This window comes from Xyrauchen texanus, chromosome 8 (genome assembly GCF_025860055.1).
Source record: "Xyrauchen texanus isolate HMW12.3.18 chromosome 8, RBS_HiC_50CHRs, whole genome shotgun sequence".
In the NCBI taxonomy this organism is placed as follows: domain Eukaryota; kingdom Metazoa; phylum Chordata; class Actinopteri; order Cypriniformes; family Catostomidae; genus Xyrauchen; species Xyrauchen texanus.
In genome coordinates this window covers 15,085,187-15,108,963 of record NC_068283.1, presented here as the reverse complement: position 1 = coordinate 15,108,963, position 23,777 = coordinate 15,085,187, and the positions used below count along the sequence as shown (strand labels likewise).

At 35.2% G+C, this 23,777-nt stretch overlaps 2 protein-coding genes across 2 annotated transcripts; both read right to left on the bottom strand.

The window, feature by feature from the left end:
- Window positions 1-1,519: 1,519 nt before the first annotated feature.
- Window positions 1,520-12,327, bottom strand: il21r.2 (interleukin 21 receptor, tandem duplicate 2). Its single transcript, XM_052132572.1, has 10 exons — window positions 8,757-12,327; window positions 8,514-8,535; window positions 8,271-8,424; window positions 8,051-8,183; window positions 7,716-7,891; window positions 7,426-7,577; window positions 7,084-7,246; window positions 6,859-6,946; window positions 6,677-6,761; window positions 1,520-2,264 (listed from the first exon to the last, which is right to left on the bottom strand). The coding sequence occupies exons 3-10, from the start codon at window positions 8,335-8,337 to the stop codon at window positions 1,761-1,763; spliced, it is 1,368 nt and encodes a 455-aa protein (XP_051988532.1). The 5' UTR covers window positions 8,338-8,424; window positions 8,514-8,535; window positions 8,757-12,327; the 3' UTR covers window positions 1,520-1,760.
- Window positions 12,328-12,456: 129 nt separating this feature from the next.
- Window positions 12,457-20,426, bottom strand: LOC127648434 (interleukin-21 receptor-like). The gene is made up of 8 exons (XM_052133108.1): window positions 20,314-20,426; window positions 19,727-19,836; window positions 19,424-19,532; window positions 19,101-19,297; window positions 18,860-19,005; window positions 17,984-18,273; window positions 15,983-16,076; window positions 12,457-13,467 (listed from the first exon to the last, which is right to left on the bottom strand). Exons 1-8 carry the CDS (start codon window positions 20,343-20,345, stop codon window positions 12,766-12,768), a joined length of 1,680 nt encoding a protein of 559 aa, XP_051989068.1. The 5' UTR covers window positions 20,346-20,426; the 3' UTR covers window positions 12,457-12,765.
- Between the last annotated feature and the right edge of the window lie 3,351 nt (window positions 20,427-23,777).

The window sequence follows — 23,777 nt, the reverse complement described above, 5'->3', positions numbered from 1 at the left end:
ATTGAGTGAATAAATGTAACTTAAACGTTTCAGTTAGTACAGTAACTTTTCCTTACAGAACTTCTGCATGTAAACGTATTAAAATGGAATAGCACTTCTTTTTTTCTCCTTCTTTTTTGTGGACATCTCTAATTTTAAATTTTTCTTCAATTTCCTTCATCGGCAAAAAAGTAAACCCCAAAAATATGAAAATTAAACCATGCAAGCTCATTAATTATTCAAGCCCGTAGCATGCTGGGAACAGCAGCTTCAAAAAGTTAAAGGGATCGTTCACATAAAATGAAAATTCTCTTGTTATTTACTCACCCTCATGATATCCCAGGTTTCTTTCTTCACCAAAACACATTTGAAGAAAATTATAAAAATATCTCTTCTCAGTAGGTCCTTAAAATTCAAGTGAATGGAGATTTCACTTTTGAAGCTCCAAAAATCACAGACAGTCAACATAAACATCATCCATATGACACCAGCTGTTAAATTAATGTCTTCTAAAGTGACACGATCGCTTTTAGTTCGAAAAAGATCGATATGATCTTAACAGACTCTTATCGATTGATTCTTCTATCAAAGTGAATGTAAACTTACGTTAAAGTGTTGTACATACAGTTTTGAACAATAAAATGTAGAATAAAAAACATATACATTATATTTTCAAAACTTTTTGAATTAGGGTGGACTTCTGCTTGAACTGTCTACTCACATTAATCTGTCTTAATTAAAAATATAATTGATACAACAGTTTGCAATGCTCCAAATTTATAGGACAAATGGTTCAAGTAAGATAAGTAAGATTATTAAAAATAAGCCAGTTTAATTGTGGGCTAAACATGTTCTGCTACAACAACAACAAAAATCAACACTTATTTTATTTATTTAACATTACAATTATTGATTTTTATCCTATTGTCAGGCAAATTAAGAAATTTACAACAAATATTACACTCAATGATATACGGTACATACGCAAACAAAGGTCAAATAATCTGCAGGCTCCTGTTGCACACAATAAAACATTTATACTACAGGAAAGACAGCAAAAAATAGATTATTGAAAAAGTGTTAGAACAGGGGAGAAACAGGTAAAAAACTAACAAAAAAACAATATCAAGTTTCTTAAACAATATCTGGATCTTTTACAGCACTACTGGTACAATTTCCAATGGGCAGATGAGACAAAAAATTACATTTTATGTTAATGTTAATGTTAAATTTTTCTGTTGCGTGTTTGGAGAGATTAAATATCTGTATACTAAAACTAAAGCTTTGAACTGGGAGTATTATAGTTGCATGATACTTTGCTGCCTCAGGATCTGGACATGGTTTGTACACAATAAAGAATCCTTTTTTATATTGCATCATTAATATTCTTGAAATTATTATTTTTTTGTTTTGAAAAGTACGTCTGAAACATTCTGACCGACATTAATTTTACGTAGTAAAATTGTAGCAAAAAATTTAGGTATAAAGGCAATTTGTTACCAATTGTAATTTATCATACAGAAGCCAACAATAATATCAGTAATACAGAGTTTCACAGGTAAACCAGCAGTACAGTTGTTGTTGTTTTTTGTTTTTTTAAAGGAAGTGCCTTAATGTATGTTTTTTAAAATGCTAATTTAACCATTTGTAAAAAAAAAAAAAAAAAAAAATGGATTGGTATTTTTGTTGTCATTCAGTTAAAAAAAAAAAATTTGTATTATCTACTAATATTTGCCTTTCAAATATGCTGCTTGTTTGTAAAATATCCTCCACTGCTGCATTTATTCAGTGGAGGTATTGCCATCCAGCTCTGCATCTTTGGTGAAGGTGGGGACAGGACCTTGGGGCGTGTCAGTGAGAGTGCAGTAATCTTGTTTGAAGCATACAGACGTTGGGTTAATGATTGCCGGTGCTTCAGATGACCCGCAACTCTCAGAACTCTCAAGAGTAAGCACAGAGTCCTTCAAAGAGAGAACATCTCCACTCCAACACGCTGTGCTTAGCCACTTTATGAGGTCATCCACTTGATCAGGCAACTCTTCACAGGACAAAGAAAGTTCCTCACATGGGATACTTGTGTCACTGCAAACATCGGCCATTTGGAAAGGGGCCCAGATCGGAGCGGTGGGGCCCACATATGGTGTGTAGTATTGAGCTGAGGGGTGCACGTCTGTTTTCTCTCCACAATCCTGTAGTGTAGTTTTGGCCTCGGCAATCTTGTCAATTGTTGAAAATTCTTCCATAACACAAATGTCTTCTATAGGACTCTTTGCCAAAACCCAACACTTAGGATAAAAAGGAGACTATATATTAATCTAATGCATGCTACAAAGATTATATCTAACACCCAGTCTGCATCAGACACATCCTTTGACACAACGCGACACTGACAGCTTGAGGCTGTTTATACTGAAACATGTCAAGTTCTTAGGGTGAATAAGTATCATACAGTACAGTCCACTGGAATAAAGATTTACTCATTATTTAAGGATTGTAATGTTATTGTTGCTAAAACTGCATTAACCTCCTGAGATCTCCTGATTATCATTGTCACATGCCTGCTATACATGTTGAGTGGTCCAAACATTATCTGCAGCATGAAACTGAACTTTTGGCCAGATGTTAGAAGTGAATGCACTAGGCTGCATAGGAAAGTTACAGGATGCTCCCTCGCTCCCTTATTAGTAAATTACTTGACCTCCAATGTGCTATCTGTCTTCACTGGTCTTAGAACAGTTTGAAATGCACCTTATTTTCATCCTAACTCTGTATAGCCTCTGAAAGCAACATTTTCTAGCTTTTGGAAACATACGTTGATACTCAATGTGATAATGCACAGAGAATGTAGGATTTTAATGGAAAGTTAGTCCTATTGTCCACATACATGGACATTGTGTTTAACAGCGTGCCGTTTCTTGATAAATCAATGCAATGTTTAAAATGGCATATTAGATGAAATTAGAGACTCTTTTGACTCAAACAGTTTTTAAAGTGATAGTTCACCCAAAAATGAAAATTCTCTCATCATTTACTCCCCCCTCATGCCATCCCAGATATATATGATGTTATTTCTTCTGCAGAACACAAAAAAAGATTTTTAGAAAAATATTTCAGCTCTGTTGGTCCATAAAATACAAGTGAATGGGTGCCAAAATTTTGAAGCTCCAAAATGCACATTAAGGCAGCATAAAAGTAATCCATAAGACTCCAGTGGTTAAATCGATAGCTACTGAGGCAATATGATTGGTGTGGGTGAGAAAAAGATCAATATATAAGTCTCCTTCCTGCCCAGTAGGGGGCGAAATGCAAAAAGAATGCAAATCTCCCAAAACAAAAGAAGAAGGTAAAATAAAAATCTTTGTTTGTGTTCAGCAGAAGAAAGAAAGTCATACAAATCTAGGATGGCATGAGGGTGAGTAAATGATGAGAGAATTTTCATGTTTGGTTGAACTATCCCTGTTATCTGAAAACTAAAGCTGTTTTTTTTTTTACCAGATGTAGTTTTATTGCTTTTTCTCCAAAAGATAATCTCGGCTGAGATTGGCACCATGTTGTTTTGTCACATGACTCGGTATGCTGAAAGTTTAACCCTTTAACAACAGCCTAGTGTCTCCTAAACTGAGATCAGTCAGTTAAAAAAATAATAATAAATGAAGCATAGCCTAGAGCGAAACCAAAACGTAATGTCCACGCATGTGGACGTGAGGGTCCCATTTAATATGGTTAGATATAAAAGATTATTGAAATAAGTAGACCAGTGTCCAGAAACAATTATTATTCATGCCAGAATGATTCACACTTGATATGTGATAAGAAAAACGGAATGGGATAATAAAGTGGCTGGAGTAGCTCTGCAATCTGTACTAACCTTTCGGTGATATAATGAATAATATATACAGTATAATTCAGGATATAAGATCACAGTTATACGTTGATTCCACTGATCTATATATATATAGATCAGTGGTGGATTCCTATTGTTTTATTTTTTACAAATAAAAGATCCTTTATTTGGCACTGGCATGCAGAGGGGGGTAGAGTAGCCAAAAACTGTACTCAAGTAAAAGTAAAATGACTTCAAAAAAATTATTACTCAAGTAAAAGTAAAAGTAATAACATAAACAATTAATTGAGTAAGAGTAAGAAAGTATCCTATTAAAAGAGCACTCTAGCAATGAGTAACTCGTTACTTTCACGAATTACATAATAGATGTTTACTCTCCTATATTCCATTACATAATACACATTGAACATATATTATAGAATTATTATTATTAAATAAGGAAATTCTGTCATCATTCACCATCATGTTGTTACAAACCTGTATTACTTTCTTTCTTCCATGCCTAACAATAAGGAAATATTAGACAGAATGTCACTATTTACCTTCAGTAAATGTTTATTTATATATATATATATATATATATATATATATATATATATATATATATATATATATATATATATATATATATATATATATATATATATTGAAAGTGAATGGTGACCGAGACTGTCAGTCCCTAACATTCTGTTTAACATATTTTGTGTTCCACATAATACAAAGCATCACACTGGTTTGGAACAACATGAGTGTAGAGAAATGATGACATAATATTACATTATGGCTGAGCTATAACTTTAAAGAGAGTTTGCCCAAAAATGAAATTTCTCTCATCATTTACTCACCTCATGCCATCCCAGATGTGTATGACTTCCCTTCTTCTGCAGAACACAAATTCAGATTTTTAAAAGAATATTTTAGCTCTGTAGGCCAAAATTTTGATGAACCAAAAAGCAAATAAAGGCAGGATAAAAGTAATCCATAAGACTCCAGTGGTTAAATACATGTCTTCAAAAGTGATATGATAGATGTGCGTGAGAAACAGATCAATATTTGTCTTTTTTTTTGCTAGAAAGCAGGGGGTGATATACAGAGAAGAATGTGACTCACCAAAAACGTCTAATGTCTAAGTGATCCGTTTTTCTGTTTCTCATCCACACCTATTACATTGCTTCTGAATATATTGATTTAACCACTAGAGTCTTATGGATTACTTTTATGCTGACTTGTGTTTGTTTATTTAGCTTTAAAATGGTGCCACCCATTCACTTGCATTGTATGGACCTACAGAGCTGAGAAATTCTTTTAAAAATCTTAATTTGAGTTCAGCAGATGAAAGAAAGTCATACACATCGGGGGTTGCATGAGGGTGAGTAAATAATGAGAATTTTCATTTTTGGGTGAACTATCCCTTTAAGAGCTCTTGTCAAATCTGGATGAATTTGTCAATAAGAAGAGAGGTTTGTAAACATTTCTAGTAATTATTACAGTGAAAACATGAAAATGTCTCACAAGGACATTATAATAATGCTGAAATATAACCCAAAGCAAGATCATGCTTTATTAATGCCTTCTTTCGCTATCTCATAGCTTTCCTGTGTGGATTCTTTTTTCAGTGTTGTAAGTATTTAGATCGTTAGTTCTGTACAGCAGTACCGCTGCTTCCTAAATGCAAAGTACACAACCTATGTAGGGCACCAACCCTGATCGTGGAACACTCGCTGTGGCTGAAACCACCCCCTATCCACTATATAGTGCACTATTTCGAGTGTCCGCTATTTTGTAGGAGTGTCTGAATTCTGAGTGAGCCACTCGTTCCCTACTTTTGTTCACTCATTCTTACCCACAATGCACTCTAATTTCAAGTGTACATTTCAAGTACACTCGATGATGGAGTTTTTAAATGTATCTGCATTTGATCAAATGTGTTTACTCTTTATATTAACACACAGTATATATTAAAAATGACAAACAGAATTAAGATTTATTGTGTTAATAAATTCGCTCCAACGCTCCAGTTGTCGGTCATGTGAATGGCAGTGATTTACTCTTAACTTGGAAGTTTACATGGATTTATACAGTTAATACACCTGAAGTAGCTGCGATTGCTTCCAGTACACCCGCGATGGTGCGGAGTAAATGCATAAATAATGTTTATGACATGCGGGACATGGGACAAAGCGCACTGATAAACTGCTGCACTGATTTAAAAAATGTTCACTTAAAATCTGATGTCATAAGAGCCCAGTTACACAATCACCCTGAAAATGACTCAAATTACACAGAAAAGCCCGCGTTAGAATTAGAGACAAAATGTATCTCGACATGCTGCCTGAAGTTGAAGCTGTGAATTTAATCTTGAAATATCAGCTTGTCTTGGTGTTAAATGAAGGCATTGCATGACGAATCTATTCTTTTTTTCACTGTGTGGAGCGAAGAAAGTGTTTCGCTTTGAAGAGTTTGATGCTGAGTTTGTGACGGCACGCGCAGCTGTGTGAACTTCTGCTCTCATAAAAGTCCCATTCAGTAGTCTCTCAATAAATTACACATTCATTAAATATAAACCTAGTAGTGTAACGACAGTAATGCTACCCATTGTAAAGAAGTAAATGTTAAAAAATTTCAATCGAAATTTACCTGAGTGAGAGTAAAAATTACCCACTTTTAAACCTACTCTAAAAGTAACATTTTTCCCAAAAAGTTACTCAAATAAATGTAACAGAGTAAATAGTAAATAGTAGTGCATTACTACCCACCTCTGCTGGCATGTCTGTAACTATTTCATAACTCTTTGCAGTTCTGTATTGAAACCTTAGGGGGTCAAACCCCCAGTTGAGTAGTATGAAGTATTACCTGAAAATTGCCTTGGTATTGTTGGTATAGGGGCTGAAAATATGTCGCCGGTGTTGGCACCCATGCAATTTCTTTTATTTTCATTCTGTATTGCATAAAATACAACACATACTAGTTATCATTCTTGTGTCATCCGAGTTCCATCAGTTTACAGTATATATAAGCACATGATAAACAATTACCTTGCAACAGGTACTGACAAGAGCAGAATTAGAAATCCAAGCATCAAACACATTCCGATGGCAATCCTGCCAACTTGATTGGATTGGTCTTTAAAAATATATTTAGGAAAAAGAGTGAAACAACAGTGATGTACCAAATTTGACCTTGAAGCAACTTCTAAAAAAAGGGAAAAATGACCTCTCAGAAATTACATGAGTACTTTTAACTTTATTTTTTTATTTTACCTTTTTGTATCGTTTTCCATTTTATTGCAATGCTCCAGTCACTCCACATTCCATTGTAATCGTTTATTTGATCTATCCCAGTTCTCACCATAGCAGTGTATTGAGCACCCCGATCTATATTTGGTTCATCAATCTGAAGCATTCCTAATTTGAGGTGAATCTCCTTGAAATATCATTTTATAAAAAAAATTATGAAACCATTCATTGAAGATGTCAGCAGTCAAGCAGAAATACACATATACATTATGTTACATATTTTTCTTTGATGTGGTGTAACAGCGGAAGTTCTCTCAGAAAGATGAAAAAATTATTTTGCTGCGGATTGTCTAAGAATCGTCTTACCTTGCCACGATCTCCCTCTTTGTAGTACAGAAACTCGTACATAATGGGTAAAGCCTTTGCGTAGATGTGATGTTCATATCCACTGTCCCATTTAAAGTGATAGGTTCCATTAGCATATTGTAACGTAAAATTTCCTGGGGGTTTTGGTTTAACTGAGGAAAAAGACAGAATACAAATCCTTGTATAAGTACATTTATTCTGTGAAGCATAATGGCTATATACAGTACATACTTATATAAAACATACAGCAAATGTGGCTGTTTTCATGGATCTCGTCAGAATCAACTTACTATTTTTAGCTGGATAATAAGAAGATTCCAACAGAGAGGAATTCTTTTGTCCATTTTCCAAATAAAAAAGTGTTATTGTAAATTGGTCAATATTCATGAACACAAAATAATTTTCTTCAAAAGAATAGGTACAGCTGTAATCCTCATAAGCTCTCTGAAATGCGCATTCAAACGTGCTGTGTACGAAAAAGTTGTAGAATCATGTTTAGGAAAATCTTCACCTCATTGCACCACACTGACAATGCACACTTACAGTTTAATTGTATAAAATGCTATACTTAATGAGTATGAATTACTAATCAGCCAATGCTTATGAATAAATGCAGTATGTTTACATATTCTCATTGTTGTGATCAAATTTCAGCCAATATGATGTGTTTGTAGCTCTGGTGCGTGTCACTGGTATTTTTAAAGAGCAGTTGATGGTGAGCCAGTAATCTGTCACACAGGTGTACCCATCTGGCAGAGCTGAAATATAAGGGGAAAAGGTCACATGGTCAATGGGAAGTGTATGTATGAATAATAATGAATGTAGATATGACAAATCTGTTTTACCCTGTGAACTGGCTTTAGGTTGCAGTTGAAAAGCCAGAAGAATGCAGAAAGTTCCGGTGAGGTTCATAGTTATATGTCACTGTGCGTACACACACTTGACTTTAAACTCACATGCTCAGTCAGAACTCATATGCGTTTAATGCAATGCATGCAGCTGAAAAGATTGAAAATGTAGCATAATGCACCAAATACTCAAGTGATCAATATTAAAAGCCTCTTAGGTTATTCGGATATTAACCTCACCTTCTAAGCCTGACTTGAACACCTGCCAATTAGAGAGATGCAATAAATATTACACAATTGTGATGTTAGGTTTTCATCCTTAAAGTGTTTTTAATGAACATATACATAGTAATTTAAAACACCCAATATGTAAATCTGATAAAGTCAAGAAAACGTTTAAGTCTTGTATCTGTATCATACATTTCTGAATTACGAGTACAAATCGAAAAGATTACATATGCTATAACAGTTAATTCAACTCACCACATTTATTCAGACACTTTAGAGAAACATTACATTACTAGAAAAGTGAAGTCTGAGACAGAGCAGCACAGACAACTCAAGCCAGCTTTATATACAGAGCGGTTCCTGTTTATGTAGGAGTTCTTAACCTCGATGTTATCTAAAATCTCTGATCTGATTAGTTAGGCTGGCATCATAAGGTTTCATATACACAAAATATCTCTTGAGCAAGCCACACATTAAATGAAGGTGATCTTTTTAAACAATATATACAACATTATGTACAATGTAATATACCTGTTGAAGAAATTAGTTTTTATATAGGATTATATAAAAGGGAGACTCTGAATCTTAATTCAAATAAATTTTTTGTTGGTTTGACAAAGCATTTTAGTTACTCTAATCTTAGTTCCATTTTTTATATCTAATTTATAGACCTAATTAAAAATCTGTAACATTTCCAGCCTCAAAATTAACCTTGACATGACTTTATACTGTTCCATTTCAGACATTTTTGTGCAGTGAGATTAATAAATAAAAGATAAACAGTTAACATCTTTTATTGGTGGCTTCTTACATAACTAATTTGGCATTGTCTTAGATGATGCACTACTTTTTAATTTCCTTTTTAAAATTTCAGATGTTGCAAAAAAATAGTGGTATAAGGTGACAAAATCTGCTGTACAGATTAATGGTGGCTTTCATCAGGAAAGCATATTTGTTAATGGGCACACTCTCAACCATTTTTTTCTCTTTATCCATATTTTGACATTATCATGGCTTTTAATCTGACTTTTAATAGTTTGATTAAAAACCTTTAAACTTATTATGGTATATATGGTTCGCTTCTTAACTGACATGGACGTTTCCAGAAATGTTAAACTAGAATCACCAAAATTGACATGTACCGTAGCTGCTGCAATGGCTGAACTGTAAAAAGTTAAGGCTAAAAAATCACAAAAACACTCAAATCCTGTGTTTGTCAAGTGACCATGAAGTTTAATTTTTAAACCTTCCATTCAAGTTTTATCTACCAAATAATGTCTGTAATCAACAAATAAATGATCTCACCAAGAGTAATAAATAACTAGATCGTCATAATTATAAAGCGCATTAAATAATTTCAGGATTATTAAATGATGTGTCTGTTTCAAAAAGAGGATTGATAGTACGGAAACACTGTGAAAAAATCATCACAGAACACATGAAATAACTAAAGCATCAGTACTGCTGAGTTCAGCTAATCATTCGTGCAAAAGATCTGATATGTAGAATTACCCTTTGTATTATCAGGTGGCTAGCATTATATGCCTGGCTCTGACACATGCTTATCTTGCTCAGGCCAGCAAATACAGATAACACCCACAACATAGTGTGCAATGACTGAAGAATTGCATATGCCATGAATTTCCATGAAGTGCTTCATTTCTCAAAGTATGAGTCTTACCTCAATAGATAATCAGAGCAAAAATGCAATGCCTTCATCCCAATTCACATACTTATACTGTGCACTAAATGTGCGTCAACTGGTGCTGCAAAAGTACATACGTTTGAGTGTTTGACAGTATGGATAAATTGGATCATATTAACACATCTTGAAACCACAGACCCCTTTGTCACCAGACTGATCACACTGTGGATTCGGCAACATTAGGTTATATAGAATATACCCCGTCAAAATACCACTAAGTGCACGCTTAGACCCTGTCAAAACACTGCGAAACGTACGTCCTCCCCTGTAACCACCCAACCCCCCATAAGACTGGAAACTATTTGTGTACTGGGTGAAGTATTTTCAATAACCAATTCAACTTTTACATTTGGCCACCTACCAATTCCTTACATTTAAATAGCGTTTTTCTAAGCACTCAAAGCACTTTACATATACAGTATAGCGGGAATCTCCTCAACCACCACCAGTGTGCAGCATCCACCTGGATGTTACGACGACAGCCATTGTGTGCTAACCACACACCAGCTATTGGTGGAGAGGAGAGAATAGAGTTTTAGAGCCAATTAATGGATGGGGATTATTAGGAGGACATGATTGAGAAGGGCCAATGATAGCAATATACAGTGGAATGCAAATGTTTGGGCACCCCTGGTCAAAATGTATGCTGCTGTGAACAGTTATGTGAGAAGAAGATGAACTGATCTCCTCAAGGAATAAAGTTAAAGATGAAACATTCTTTTCAACATTTTAAGCAATATTAGTGTATTATTTTTTATTTTGTACATTTTGAGTGAAAAAAAGGAAAGGAGCACCATGCAAAAGTTTGGACACCCCAAAAGATTTGAGCTCTCAGATTACTTTTACCAAGGTATCAGACCTTAATTAGCTTGTTAGGGCTATGGCTTGTTCACAATCATTGTTTGGAAAGGCCAGGTGATGCGAATTTCAAAGCATTACATATACTCTGAATCCTCAAACCTGGTCCCAACAATCAGCAGCCATGGGCTCCTCTAAGCAGCTGCCTAGCACTCTGAAAATTAAAATAATTGATGCCCACAAAGCAGGAGAAGGCTATAAGATAGCAAAGTGTTTTCAGGTAGCCTTTCCTCAGTTTGTAATGTAATTAAGAAATGGCAGTTAACAGGAATGGTGAAGTTCAAGTTGAGGTCTGGAAGACCAAGAAAACTTTCAGAGAGAACTTCTTGTAGAATTGCTAGAAAGGCAAATCAAAACCCCTGTTTGACTGCAATAGACCTTAAGGAAGATTTAGCAGACTGGAATAGTGATGCACTAATGCAATGACACCTGCCCAAATATGACCTTCATGGAAGAGTCATGAGAAGAAAATCTTTCCTGCATCCTCACAAGACATTTCAAAGTCAAAAGTTTGCAAATGAACATCTAAACAAGCCTGATGCATTTAGAAACATGTCCTGCAGACTGATGAAGATAAATATAACTATTTGGCCACAATGAGCAAAGGTATGTTTGGAGAAAAAAGGGAGAAGAATTTCATGAGAGAACACCTCTCCAACTGTTAAGCATGGGGGTGGATCGATCATGCTTTGGGCTTGTGTTGATGCCAGTGGCACAGGGGAACATTTCACTGTTAGAGGGAAGAATGGATTAAATAAAATACCAGCAAATTATGGAAGCAAACATCACATCATCTGTAAAGATGAAGATGAAGAGGATTGCTTCAACAGGATATTGATCCTAAACACAACTCAAAATCCACAATGGACTACCTCAAGAGGTGCAATTTGAAGGTTTTGCCATGGCCCTCACAGTCCCCCGACCTAAACATCATTGAAAATATGTGGATAGACATCAAAAGAGCAGAGCATGTAAGTCGGCCCAAGAATCTCACAGAACTAGAAGCCATTTGCAAGGAAGAATGTGTGAAAATCCTGCAAAAATAATTGAATGAGATTTAACTGGCTACAAATAGCTTTTACAAGCTGTGATACTTTCCAGGGGGTGTTACTAAGTACTGACCATGCAGGGTGCCCAAACTTTATCTTCTGGCACTTTTCCTTTTTTGTTATTTTGAAAGAGGTAAAAGATGTATACAAAAAAGTAAAATTGCTTAAAATATTAAAGAAATGTGTCATCTTTAACTTTATGCCTTTTGGAAATCAGGCCATATTTTGCTAACTTAGCTATTCAAAGCAACAGACATTTTGATCAGGAGGGGCCTACACTTTTGCATGCCACTGTAGCATGCACCAATGAGTACTTTGAAAATACACAAGAAATAGTACATCATCAAGGCACAATTGGCATACTGTATAACACACAGTCATTTTGGCACACTCTTGCATATATACAAGTTGCAGACTTCTATATAGCCTGCAGGATCTTGTTGTATAAAAGTGTCCTGTGAAAGATACTTCGCACACAATCTCACATCCACTCACATCCACAAGCCACTGCTGGACCTATGCCTTGCTGGGCTGTAACTTATAAGCAAATTAAGTCCAAACAGGGACATCTTCAAGCTTGTTTGTACAAGCTTAGAAACTTATTATTCAGTTTTGGCTGATTGGTTCCTTTTGATGTTGTACACAGTCACGGCTACTTTCCAGTGCTTTGGGTATCAACTTGGACTGCAGAAAAAGCTGCCCACTGTTTGACATAATTTGAATGGGAGCACTCTACACCATCTAGACAGGAAGTCTCTATCTGTTCGTTCCCATCATATGCTGAAGGGCTAGAAGAGTCTGACTCAAGAAAGCCACTGTCTATGGTGTCTAAATCCAATCTCATTTGAGGGTAACCATCATCGGATTGCTCATTAGAACTATAAGAGTCCAGTGAGACATGTTCAATGTTCTCCAAGTCATCCTCTTGTAGATGCCAATCATCACAGTCTAAAGCTTGTAAGCCACCTCTCCTGTCAGGCCCTACAGCCCCGGGCTGCCCATCAGTCACTTCATGCAATCTCTGATTGGCTTCTTTGGAGCTGAGGAAGTTCTCCAGGCTCTGTCTATGACTCTTGCCAGAGCAGTCGGCCATGATGCCCTCCTGGTCAGATACGGTAACTGTGTCCATTGATATGTGGCCGCCAGCGTGTGTGACACCATGACTGTTGCTTCCAAGGAGTTTGGATGAGTTTTGACTTGCCAGACTGAAAGGGCTGGAGTCTTGGTGACTGTTCCTGTTGTTATCAGGTTCCTCTGAGCTTTCACTCTGCTGCTTGACACAAAGCACCTGCAGAGTGGCGCTTTTCTCAAGGACATCATAGTTACTGAAGGTCAGGACTGGCCCTACCCATTTCTGTAAGAAAACATGAGAAGGTCTTGTTTATTCTGTCTTGAAATCAGTTATATAGATGACATTACAGACTGCAGGGTTCAACAATAAGGGTGGCCCATTGGCCCGAGACCTGTTTTGGACCAGCTGATGTCACTTGCCAGTATCTCTGTGTTGCATTGCCACTACATCTTACATTTGTTGATCTTGTGCACGTGTTTTTATGCCTTGCATACTTCTGTGTTGTTTATTGTACAGTGTTGTTGAGAATTATGCTGATTTAAATATGTCACCAAGACTAAATGTAATGTTATCAGGCTGGCTAATATAGATGAGGTTTTGAAGAAATTACAACAATGACTTGTGATCATCGGCCAATAAACCTTATGGGCAATTGAGCAAGTGCTCAGGGGCAACATGACTCCAGAGGGGTAATAATTGAAATTTTAACCTATTTGAGATTCGTTTCTACTTGTTGTAGACTATGGTATCAAAACCATATTTGTATAGTCTTGGTCTTGTCATGTATTCAGGAGCATTTGGATTCAGTCTTGTCAAGAACTCGAACAAGTATGGAATCTGATTTTGTTTTGAGTCCCTTCTTTTCATACTATTTATTTCACTTCTTGGCAATTTCGACAAATCCAATATTAATCAATGATTGATTTTCATTGCACATGACTTGAGAATGCAAAAGATCTGGAGACTGGTTTACGTTTGGATAACAGGATGGTTATCCTTCATACTTTCAAAAAGTAATTATGCTCTGTCGTGGATATCAAGACCTGAAGTAATAGTAAAATAATCCTGTTTTTTTTTTGGCATGGCAGAAATGCCTACTTGGCTTACAGTGAATGGAAAATAGTGTGTAAATATATACTAGTGCAACTGAGCAAATTGTCAACAAATGGAAAGTCAAGACCTAGGAATAGGATGTGACATTTATTTCATTTTATTTCTTAAGCTTAAGAAAATAATATATGAGGCATACATGATATTTGAGCTAAAATTCAATTGATTTGTTTACACTGTATATTTAACCCATGCATTAGGATTGCATTAGGTTTATATGAGTCTCGGATTTAGCCTCTTCTGGTCTCGGCCTGGACAAATACTCTTATGAGCTGGTCTCGAACTACAACTCTCAACTCTGCACAGTTCTAATTTCAGCATGCTGTCCCCTACTGGAAAATGTTTGCCTCGACAAGTAGTCTCCACTATTTCTTGAGTACCCATGTTGAAACAAAGTGGGTGATTCAAGTCTTGCTAGTTCACAAAATTGACCTATTTCATAACATTGAGGTTTCCAAGAAATCATCAAGCCAAGAAATGCCTCTTCTATTAATATCTTGTCAATATTAAACAATACGCTCTTTCACAGAATAACAAAAACAACTAATTAAATAACTTTCAATCTGTTTTTTCTATACTATCAAGAGCTTTAGAACATATAGCATTTTATTTTTCAGCACACTTTACCCAGAAGAATGTTCGCTAAATTTCCCCTTTAATTAAAAACAGCTATTTATTACCACCCACCTTATCAGAGTTTGGGTTTGAACTTCATTCGAGGGAAAAACTGCTACTTTCAATTTGCTCATCAAATGTTCATAACTGAGCCCTCCCTGTCCTTTGAAGCCCCTACAGACTGACTCAATTGCAAAATGTCACATTCCCCACTCAAGAGTGAGGTAAAGCAAATCTTATAAACGAAAGTCCCCTAATAAAACACATTATCGCACTTAACCACACAGCAACTTCTGCTAATGCACGAGAGGCTTTGAGCTTGGTTTGAAACAAAAAAGATAACATTTAGATAAGGTTTTATTTATTTTAGTAAAAGCATTGCATATCATGAACTACCAATGAACAATATACTGTATTTTTACAGGATTGTTCATTGGTAGTTCATGTTAGTTCATAATGCATTAACTAATATAATTTATTCAAATCAAATCACTTTATTGTCACATTTATTAGTTTATGTTGAAATTAATGGTGCTCTCAATAATTGTTTTCCTCATTTAAAATATTTTACTCCTAAAGAAATGAATGGTAATTTTGAAACATATGTATGAAATCATGAACACTCATGTGAGATTAAGATTTCAGTCATATCAGTAACCTTATAAAACCGGTTTTATTCTACATGGAGAGGGTTCCCTCATGGGGGCAGCCATGTTAGGATCACATGACCATCTGAATACTTCTCCCTTAATCTCAGTAACTGCCCTGTTATTGGACATTTTCACTCATGGATCAAATTAGTGCTTGCTCACTGTGCATAGTGAATTTCTAGGCAACTGAAAACTATTGTGTTGGAAGCTAAGCATCTAGGCCACTATGTGTCAGTGTAAGCAATACTTTGACATACATTAAAAAATTACAATGTGCTCCTTTAACATTAACCAAGATTAAAAAATGCTGAAAATGACTGTTCACAGTTGGTGTGCATGTTAAGTGAAGTAGTTAACTCATGTTTATGAATACAGCTTTATTGTAAAGTGTTACCAGAAAAAGGAAATAAAAGCAGATATACCTTAAAATCTCCTTGATATGTATGGTAGAGTGGTTTGAAGTAGTCATGGGGACTTGGAATATGTTGCCATAAAGACAGCTTTTTGGTGCCCCCTCTGTAAACAAGCAAAGACAAACTGTTTAATGAAATATCTGACTAGACAAACACTTGTTATATCTCTTTTCTCTCTCTCCCTATTTTAAATATAAAATAATTAAGCTTGGACTGTCCATCAATGTTTTTAAAGAATAGTTCAACCAAAAATGAAAATTCTCTCTTCAGTTACTCAGCCTCTTTCCATCTCAGATGTGTATGACTTTCTTTCTTCTGCTGAACTCAAATGGAGATTTTTAGAAGAATATCTCAGCTCTGTAGGTCCATAAAATGCAAATGAATGGGTGCCAAAAATGTGAAGCTCCAAAATTCACATAAATCAGCATAAAAGTAATCCATAAGACTCCAGTGGTTAAATCAATGTCTTCCAAAGTGAAATGATAGGTGTAAATGAGAAACAGATCACTTTCACATTCTTCTTGTTTTTGGTGATTCAAATTCATGCATATCACAACTTATTGGGCAGGGAGAAGAATTTTAAGCCCACACCTATCATATAACTTCTGAAAATATGGATTAAAACACTGGAGTTGTATAGATTACTTCTATGATGCCTCCATGTGCTTTTTGGGGTGTCAAACTTTTAGCAAACATTCACTTGCGTTGCATGGACCTACAGATCTGAAATATTCTTCAAAAAATTATAATTTGTGTTCTGCAGAAGAAAGAAGCTCAAACATATCTGGGATGGAGGAAATGAGGGGGGAGTAAATGATGAGATAATTTTCCTTTTTGGGTGAGCTATCCCTTTAAGATTTGGAAAATGACCAAAACTCTTTCAGGTTGGTGTAAGATAAAGAGATAGAGCTTCCCGAGGGTCTAGGTTTCTTCCTCAACTACATAACATCTTAGCAAGTTTTCGTTGCCACTGTTGCATTTAATTTACTCACTAGGAGGTTTGTAATGCACTACTTGTCTATTGTATCTAAAAGCTGCTTTGAAACTACATGCATTGTAAAAAGTGCTATATAAACAAACTGAATTGAACTAATACAATTGTAGTTTGGTGGGTGCATTTCAATCAGGGCATTTGGATGTCACTGTAGAACATACAGCTGTCATGCTGTTCAAGTGCTGAAAAAAAAATGAAAACAGCAGCTGTCATGAAATGTTATGCACCGGAGAAGTGCTACGTCTGACTTCCTCCATTGTTTCACCTACATGAAAACAGACTGTCTGCAAGAATGTATCTGCTGCTGTTGTGGTTTCTGTGACCATGGGAGGTGAAAAGGGACTATTCGTATATGGTAAAAGCAGTCATGTCGATTACAGGAAAACCATCAATACATAAAATCATACTCATCTACAGTATAATGTTTTATTAGACAGTTCACCGCTATGTGAGATATCAGGAAAATTTCTGAGTGCATTATCTTTGAGATTTTTATAAATGACAGAAGATATCTGAAATGATAGAAGATATCTGGATGGTTTGAAGGCAAAGGTTAATTAACATCCCAAAGGCATTTGACGTTTGATTCATAATTCGAGAGACTCAAGTTTGCTTCACTTCGCCATATACCACAAAGTGTCTTTTGAGAAAGGCTAATGTCTTGATTATGAAATCTCATTCATTCATTCATATTGCAAACTCCTACTGTAAAAACAATGGGCGCGGTCAGTTCTAATTATGTATTTAGCATACTTATTTAAAGGGATAGCTCACCCAAAAATTAACTATTCACTTCCATTGTATTGTGGAACAAAATGCAATGAAATGTGACTGATGTTATCATTCTGACAAGCATCTGCCTTTGTGTTCTTTGGAAGAAAGTCTTAAGGGTTTAAAACAACCTGAGAGTGAGTGCATGAGAATTTATATATGAAAATATGAACCAGAGAATTTAATTAAATATTGGACAAATAAAATGACCTGGTTTTATATTGATAACCAAAAGAGACACTCACAATTTTACACTGTACAGGAGAACCACCATCACCACAATGGCAACTGCCACCAACAACAGGAAACAGTACTGTTCTGACCCCGGAGCATTAGATTTCAACTCAAATATGGTTCCAGATGTCCACTGAGTGGTCCATTCAACACTGTTACTCCATTCACTCCACATGGATGTAAACCATCTAGGATGCACTGCAACCTGGACATCTGCCACATACTCTCTTCCTGGCGAGATGCTTTCACTCATGATTACCATGGATTGTTGGTTCTGTTCCAGAAGGTACATTTGTCCCTTCTGTGGAATAATCAACAGACTGCACTATTACTTGTTGTTCAGATAAATAATTTATTGATAAAATGTTTAAAATGCAGTGGAGTACAAGAGTCCAGTGGAAATGCTGATTTTTTTTTTTGTTAAGATTGTTTTAATCTTATTATTATTACTACTATTGTGAGAGAAAAGTAGCAAACGTTGAAGTAATTTCTTAGTATTTGATTTGTTATGCAAAACCTAATGATCCAGGTTATCCTTGCATGAGTTGAGAATGTTCCAATGATCCAAAGAGCATCTTTTATGCTTCGGTGGATGCAAGGAAATACTTCTGTACAAAGGAGTTAACGTGGTCAATGTCACAAATTGGCTTATTTGATTAGTGACCAAGAATTAGTGTAGAAAGTTAATTATTTCTTATTTATTTACATCATTATGTCTCTTTGGTTAAAAATCTTCCTAAAGAAACAACAACAAAAAGTCCTAAAACATATTTTGCAGGATTAAACTAGATTTTAAATCCTACATTTTCCATGTGGACTTTTGAACCCACTGTAGGTCAATTTGGATTCGTTTTGTCTTCAAATGGATAGAAGAATTCAGCCTTTACCTCATCTGGGGCACCTTTAGTTCGCATTCGTACTCTGTAGTGTAATTTTTCATACAGATCGTGCTCTGTATAAGCCACATCCCAAGTGAGATTAAAACCCTCATCAAATTCTTCAATCCTTAGGTTAAAAGGCTTTTTAGGCTTAACTTTAAGAAGGGAAAATAAGCATTAGAGAATACAGCAGATGGACAACAAAAGACTCCTGAAATACATGGAACTTCAAGTAGGTAGAGTAACGTACCAGATTTGTACAGAAACATTTCTTTGGAGTAGCGATTTGATGGGCTTTCCATCCCTCCTTTATGGTCCATTTGCGTTACTGTTATATTGCAAATGGTATCATAGGCCATTATTATTTCATGTTCCTCTGATTCAATTATGCACCAAGATTGTGGTGATTTGATACTGCAGCTCGCATTCACAGCATTACCTTCATCCCTGTTTAAAAAAATGACTGAGGGGGTCAGGCACTGCTTCAGTAAAACAACTCAGAAAATTCCTCTATGAACTGTCATTCCACATTTGCAAGACTCAAAGTAAGAAAATGATGTGCTATATCTGTACCTGCAATCAGCAACAATAACACATGATGCAGTTCCTGTCAAGTCAGAATTCGAGCAGTTCAGCATAGAGATGAAGTCTGTGGTGCAGGTCACATTGCACATACTGTCATCTGCATGTGTGATAAAGGAAATGTGGGCAATTGAGCAACAGGAACAGTCGCATTTATTCTCAATGAAACACCTGTGTTGGTCAAAGGTCGCAAACTAAACCATTTTTACTGTTGTTGTTTTCTCCCACCTGCCATTTCAGAAACTTGACTTTACAGTAATGATCAGATTGAAATGAATTTACAAACAAACTTACTGCACTCGATGAGACCACAAACAACAAGTAAGGAAATGGCTTGCCATAGAGCCATCATGGTGAAGCAATGGAAGAATCCGCGAATGCATATTACAGAGCCCACACGGAAACTGCAGTCAAAGTAAATTAAAACATTGTATATGTTAACGTGAAAAACAAACCTTAATTTATAATATTTATTATTTTACTTATGTCATATTTTTAATGTGAATATGTAATTATAAACAGATATCATAGATACTACTCCTACTACTAATAATATTTTGCATACATACTATTAAAACTCATAAGATTAAAACATACAAATAAATATTTTAATTAAATAAACTTGATAATAAATACATAAATAGAATTTAAAACATACTTAATATTTATATACATTCTGTATAAAACAAGTAAACAAACATTTAAAATCACAAACATTACAGAATTACCCCCATTCACATATATAATTCAGCATATATCAATAATTGTTGCAACAAGATGCTACGGGCGTTAAACCAAAGAAGAGAGGAGTAAAGTTAAAAAGAAAAACAGACCGGTGAAAGTGGCAGTAAAGAAGAAGAGGAATTTTACAATATTCTTACATTGATAATATTCCCATCGAAACAATGTTCATAAAAATGTAAGATTCTGATGTAAATATGAATTACTAAAGCCCTGACATTTACCGCATGCCAATCTACTAATCTACATGCACAGTCAGACTCCTTATGACTAAAGTATGACATGAAGGATGTGGCTGTGGTTAAAACAAAGACCTATTTACAGATGCTCCACCCCCTATAAGACCAATTAAGGTTTGTTCCTGTTGTGTGCTTTTTTGTAGGGCCACATTTGCAATGTCATCAGATTTAGATTTTTGGGGGGCCAAAGTAGCAAGTAACAAGTAAATCACAGGGCTGACACGGGTAAGAAAAAAAACTTTAAAAATAACTTTACAGCAGTGTAAAGCTCTTGAGTAATTATAGTTCATTACTATACTTAAGTATTATTCTTGGGGATGTGTACTTTACTCGAGCTCAATTTAAACTGAATACATAATTACATTTTCAAAGACTAAAATAGTACTTTTTACTCCTTACAATTTTATTAAGACTTGAAAAGTACTTGCAGATAATTTTCTTCCGTCTTACCTTAATACTAACAAACCAATCAAATTGCACTGCTTCCCAGTTTGTTAAATGTTATTTAATCCACCAATTAGTTCTGTTTTAACATAAAATGAAATTGTCCATTGGTCATTGAGAAGCGATATCATGTCTCATCACAACGCACAGCACCTTGAACTGTGCCTGAGACAACGGGTGAATTCCAAACTGCATTTTTGTGCCCTTGAAGGGCACTGCGGGAAGGGGACACCACACAAAAGGGTGTTCCAAATGAAAGTGGGCAACTCAAGCCCTCCACGAAGGGTCCTTCCACAAAGGCTGTTATTTTACTGTTTATGATCACGTGACCCTGGGTGGCGTGTCCTCGGGATACATTTTAAAGCAAGGTTGTCAATCAGAAAATATTACAAGTTCAAACATTAGGGAAAGCGCTATAGCCCTTTTATAACAGATACCTCTCCTCCTCTGCAGTTTACATTAATCCTCATACATACAGTAAGATAGTAGACAGTCCTAAACAGGGCCCCTGTGGTTTATTATTATTTATTATCATTAAGACTTCTTGTGCACCAAATAAATTTCATGTATTTTATATACCTTTATGTACAGATATAATGCTATTATTATTCATATAATTATTATTATTATTATTAGGGATTAAAATACGAAGTGTTAGAAACCATATGGTTTTTGCTCAGATTTTTCCTGTCTCAAAACTGATCATGGAGCCCATGCCGTAAGGCCTAGAGAGATAAAACTAAGTGGGAAGGTAGTACTCCCTGTTGCTACTCAGGCACAAAGTCTCGCCCCGATTGGCCCATAGGTGAACAAAAAAAACTAAATAATTTTTTCCTGTGATTTCTTGCATCATGAAAAATCTTTTAAGATCCTGACGTTTTTGGCTCTGCCTCTTCGTTTTCCCGCTATTTTGGACTGTTTGAAATGAAATTCAAAACAAACTCATCCTAGGCCATTCGCCTGATCGAAACCAAACCAGTGCAGAATTCAGGACATTCCCAATATGAAAAGTTATCAAAAAACTTTAAACTTTTGATTCATCGTCGCAAAGCTACACCAAAACGTACGCAGCTGGGTTGGCCAATTTTACTTAAACAGATACAATTTTAGACACTTCTGTATGGGGTTATTCTGAGGACACATAAAATATTGCATACCTTTGCCTCTTGGTGGTGATATAACAGTCAGGAATGTATAGAATATCATATCTGTGTGCTACCTCACCTGATGTTTCTCAAAATTAAGGCACTTAAACATTGATTTGGTGCAAACAGACAGCCGAATTTTTACTTAATAACTGTTGCATATGCACTTCAATGACCTTAAATACTTGAACCCAATTAATCGCTGCTTGCAGCAATATTTATTTTTACTATTTTAACAGCAACAGTAAGCAATTTTAAATAATACACAAAATGCAATGTTTGAAAAAAAAAAACTATTACAAAAAGTATATTTTTTGCAACAACAAATTAGCAGCAATAAATAAGAGATTCCTGTTGTTAGTCATGGTAACGTTTCAGGTGAAGATAAAGTGGAAGTCTTTCATGTCATGCAAGTGCCCTTCTCCCTTCAGAATTCCCACTTCAAGGGCTCTGCCCTTCTAACTGGAATTTGCCCAAATTGTAAAAATCACTGGCAGAAGAAGATGATGTGCATGACTCAGCTGCAAGCATGGTCCAAGCTCAGTCACCAGTGCAGGAGCACCCGTGGCAATACTAAGGCTGGGCAAAAAAAATAAAAAATAAAATAAAACTTTATATATATATATATATATATATATTGCCAATTTAACATTGATATAAGTTGGAAAATGTGCCTACGGTGGGTAAGGGACCATCTGAAAGGTTCACACATTATGCAAAATGGTGGTAAAACTGTGGAGTTTTTTTATATAAATGTTCAGTAAGATCAAACTATGTATGAATACAATCATCAAGACAAGTACAGGTAAAGGAAAATAATAAAGGAAATAATAAAAATGGTTTTAGTAAATTACTTTTCCTTATTTTTCCTCTTCATCCTCAGAAAAGAAATATCTGAATTAAGCAATATACTCATACTACTTACTATAAAGTGCTCCTTATTTGAACATCTCCTCCACTGAACTTAACTGACATGGGGTGAATTATCTGGATTTGTATATTAACATGCAATGGTCAAACATACTTGGAAGTATTAAAAAGTGAAATTCAAGTAAATATGGAGTGCTTTAAAAATGATGCGCACGGCACATGGATCGGAGCACATCTGTTACTCTGGAGTTGTAGAGCACAGAACCATACACTGTAATAAAGCTTATACACAATACAGACAGGACAGAGCAGCGTGCATAGACTTTGAAGCGAACAGCTTGATTTATCTATTAACTTAATTAAAACATCATACCCCAATAATCGCACAATGTCATATTGTGATTTAATTTGAATTAATAGTGCAGCCCTAATATATAAATGTGTGTGTGTGTGTGTTATATGAATATATACTATATTAATAATGACAGTTATGTATACTACAGTAATAAAACAAAACATTAAAATGTGAATACACATGCGGATTAAAACATCCAGTACGCATGGGATTAGATCCACTACATCATCGTGCTACAGTTTGCAGTGAGAAGTACTTCATTTGTGCTCAATTACAGACACTCTTGACAGAAATACTGGGTTTCCTTAAAGAGACAGTACCGGTTTTTAGCATATGTGTGCAAAAACTCAATGTAAATACCTGTGAATAGTAAAAAACATGCAAATAAACAATAAATATTTTAATAAAATATAATGTATGCAATATAATATCATATTTATTGATTAAATACATTGATTTGTTCAGTTTTAAAAAGCTGACAAATAATGAAAAACTAAAAAATATAATTAGAAAAAAAATATTTCTATAATGCACCTATTTAGAAGGTCCAA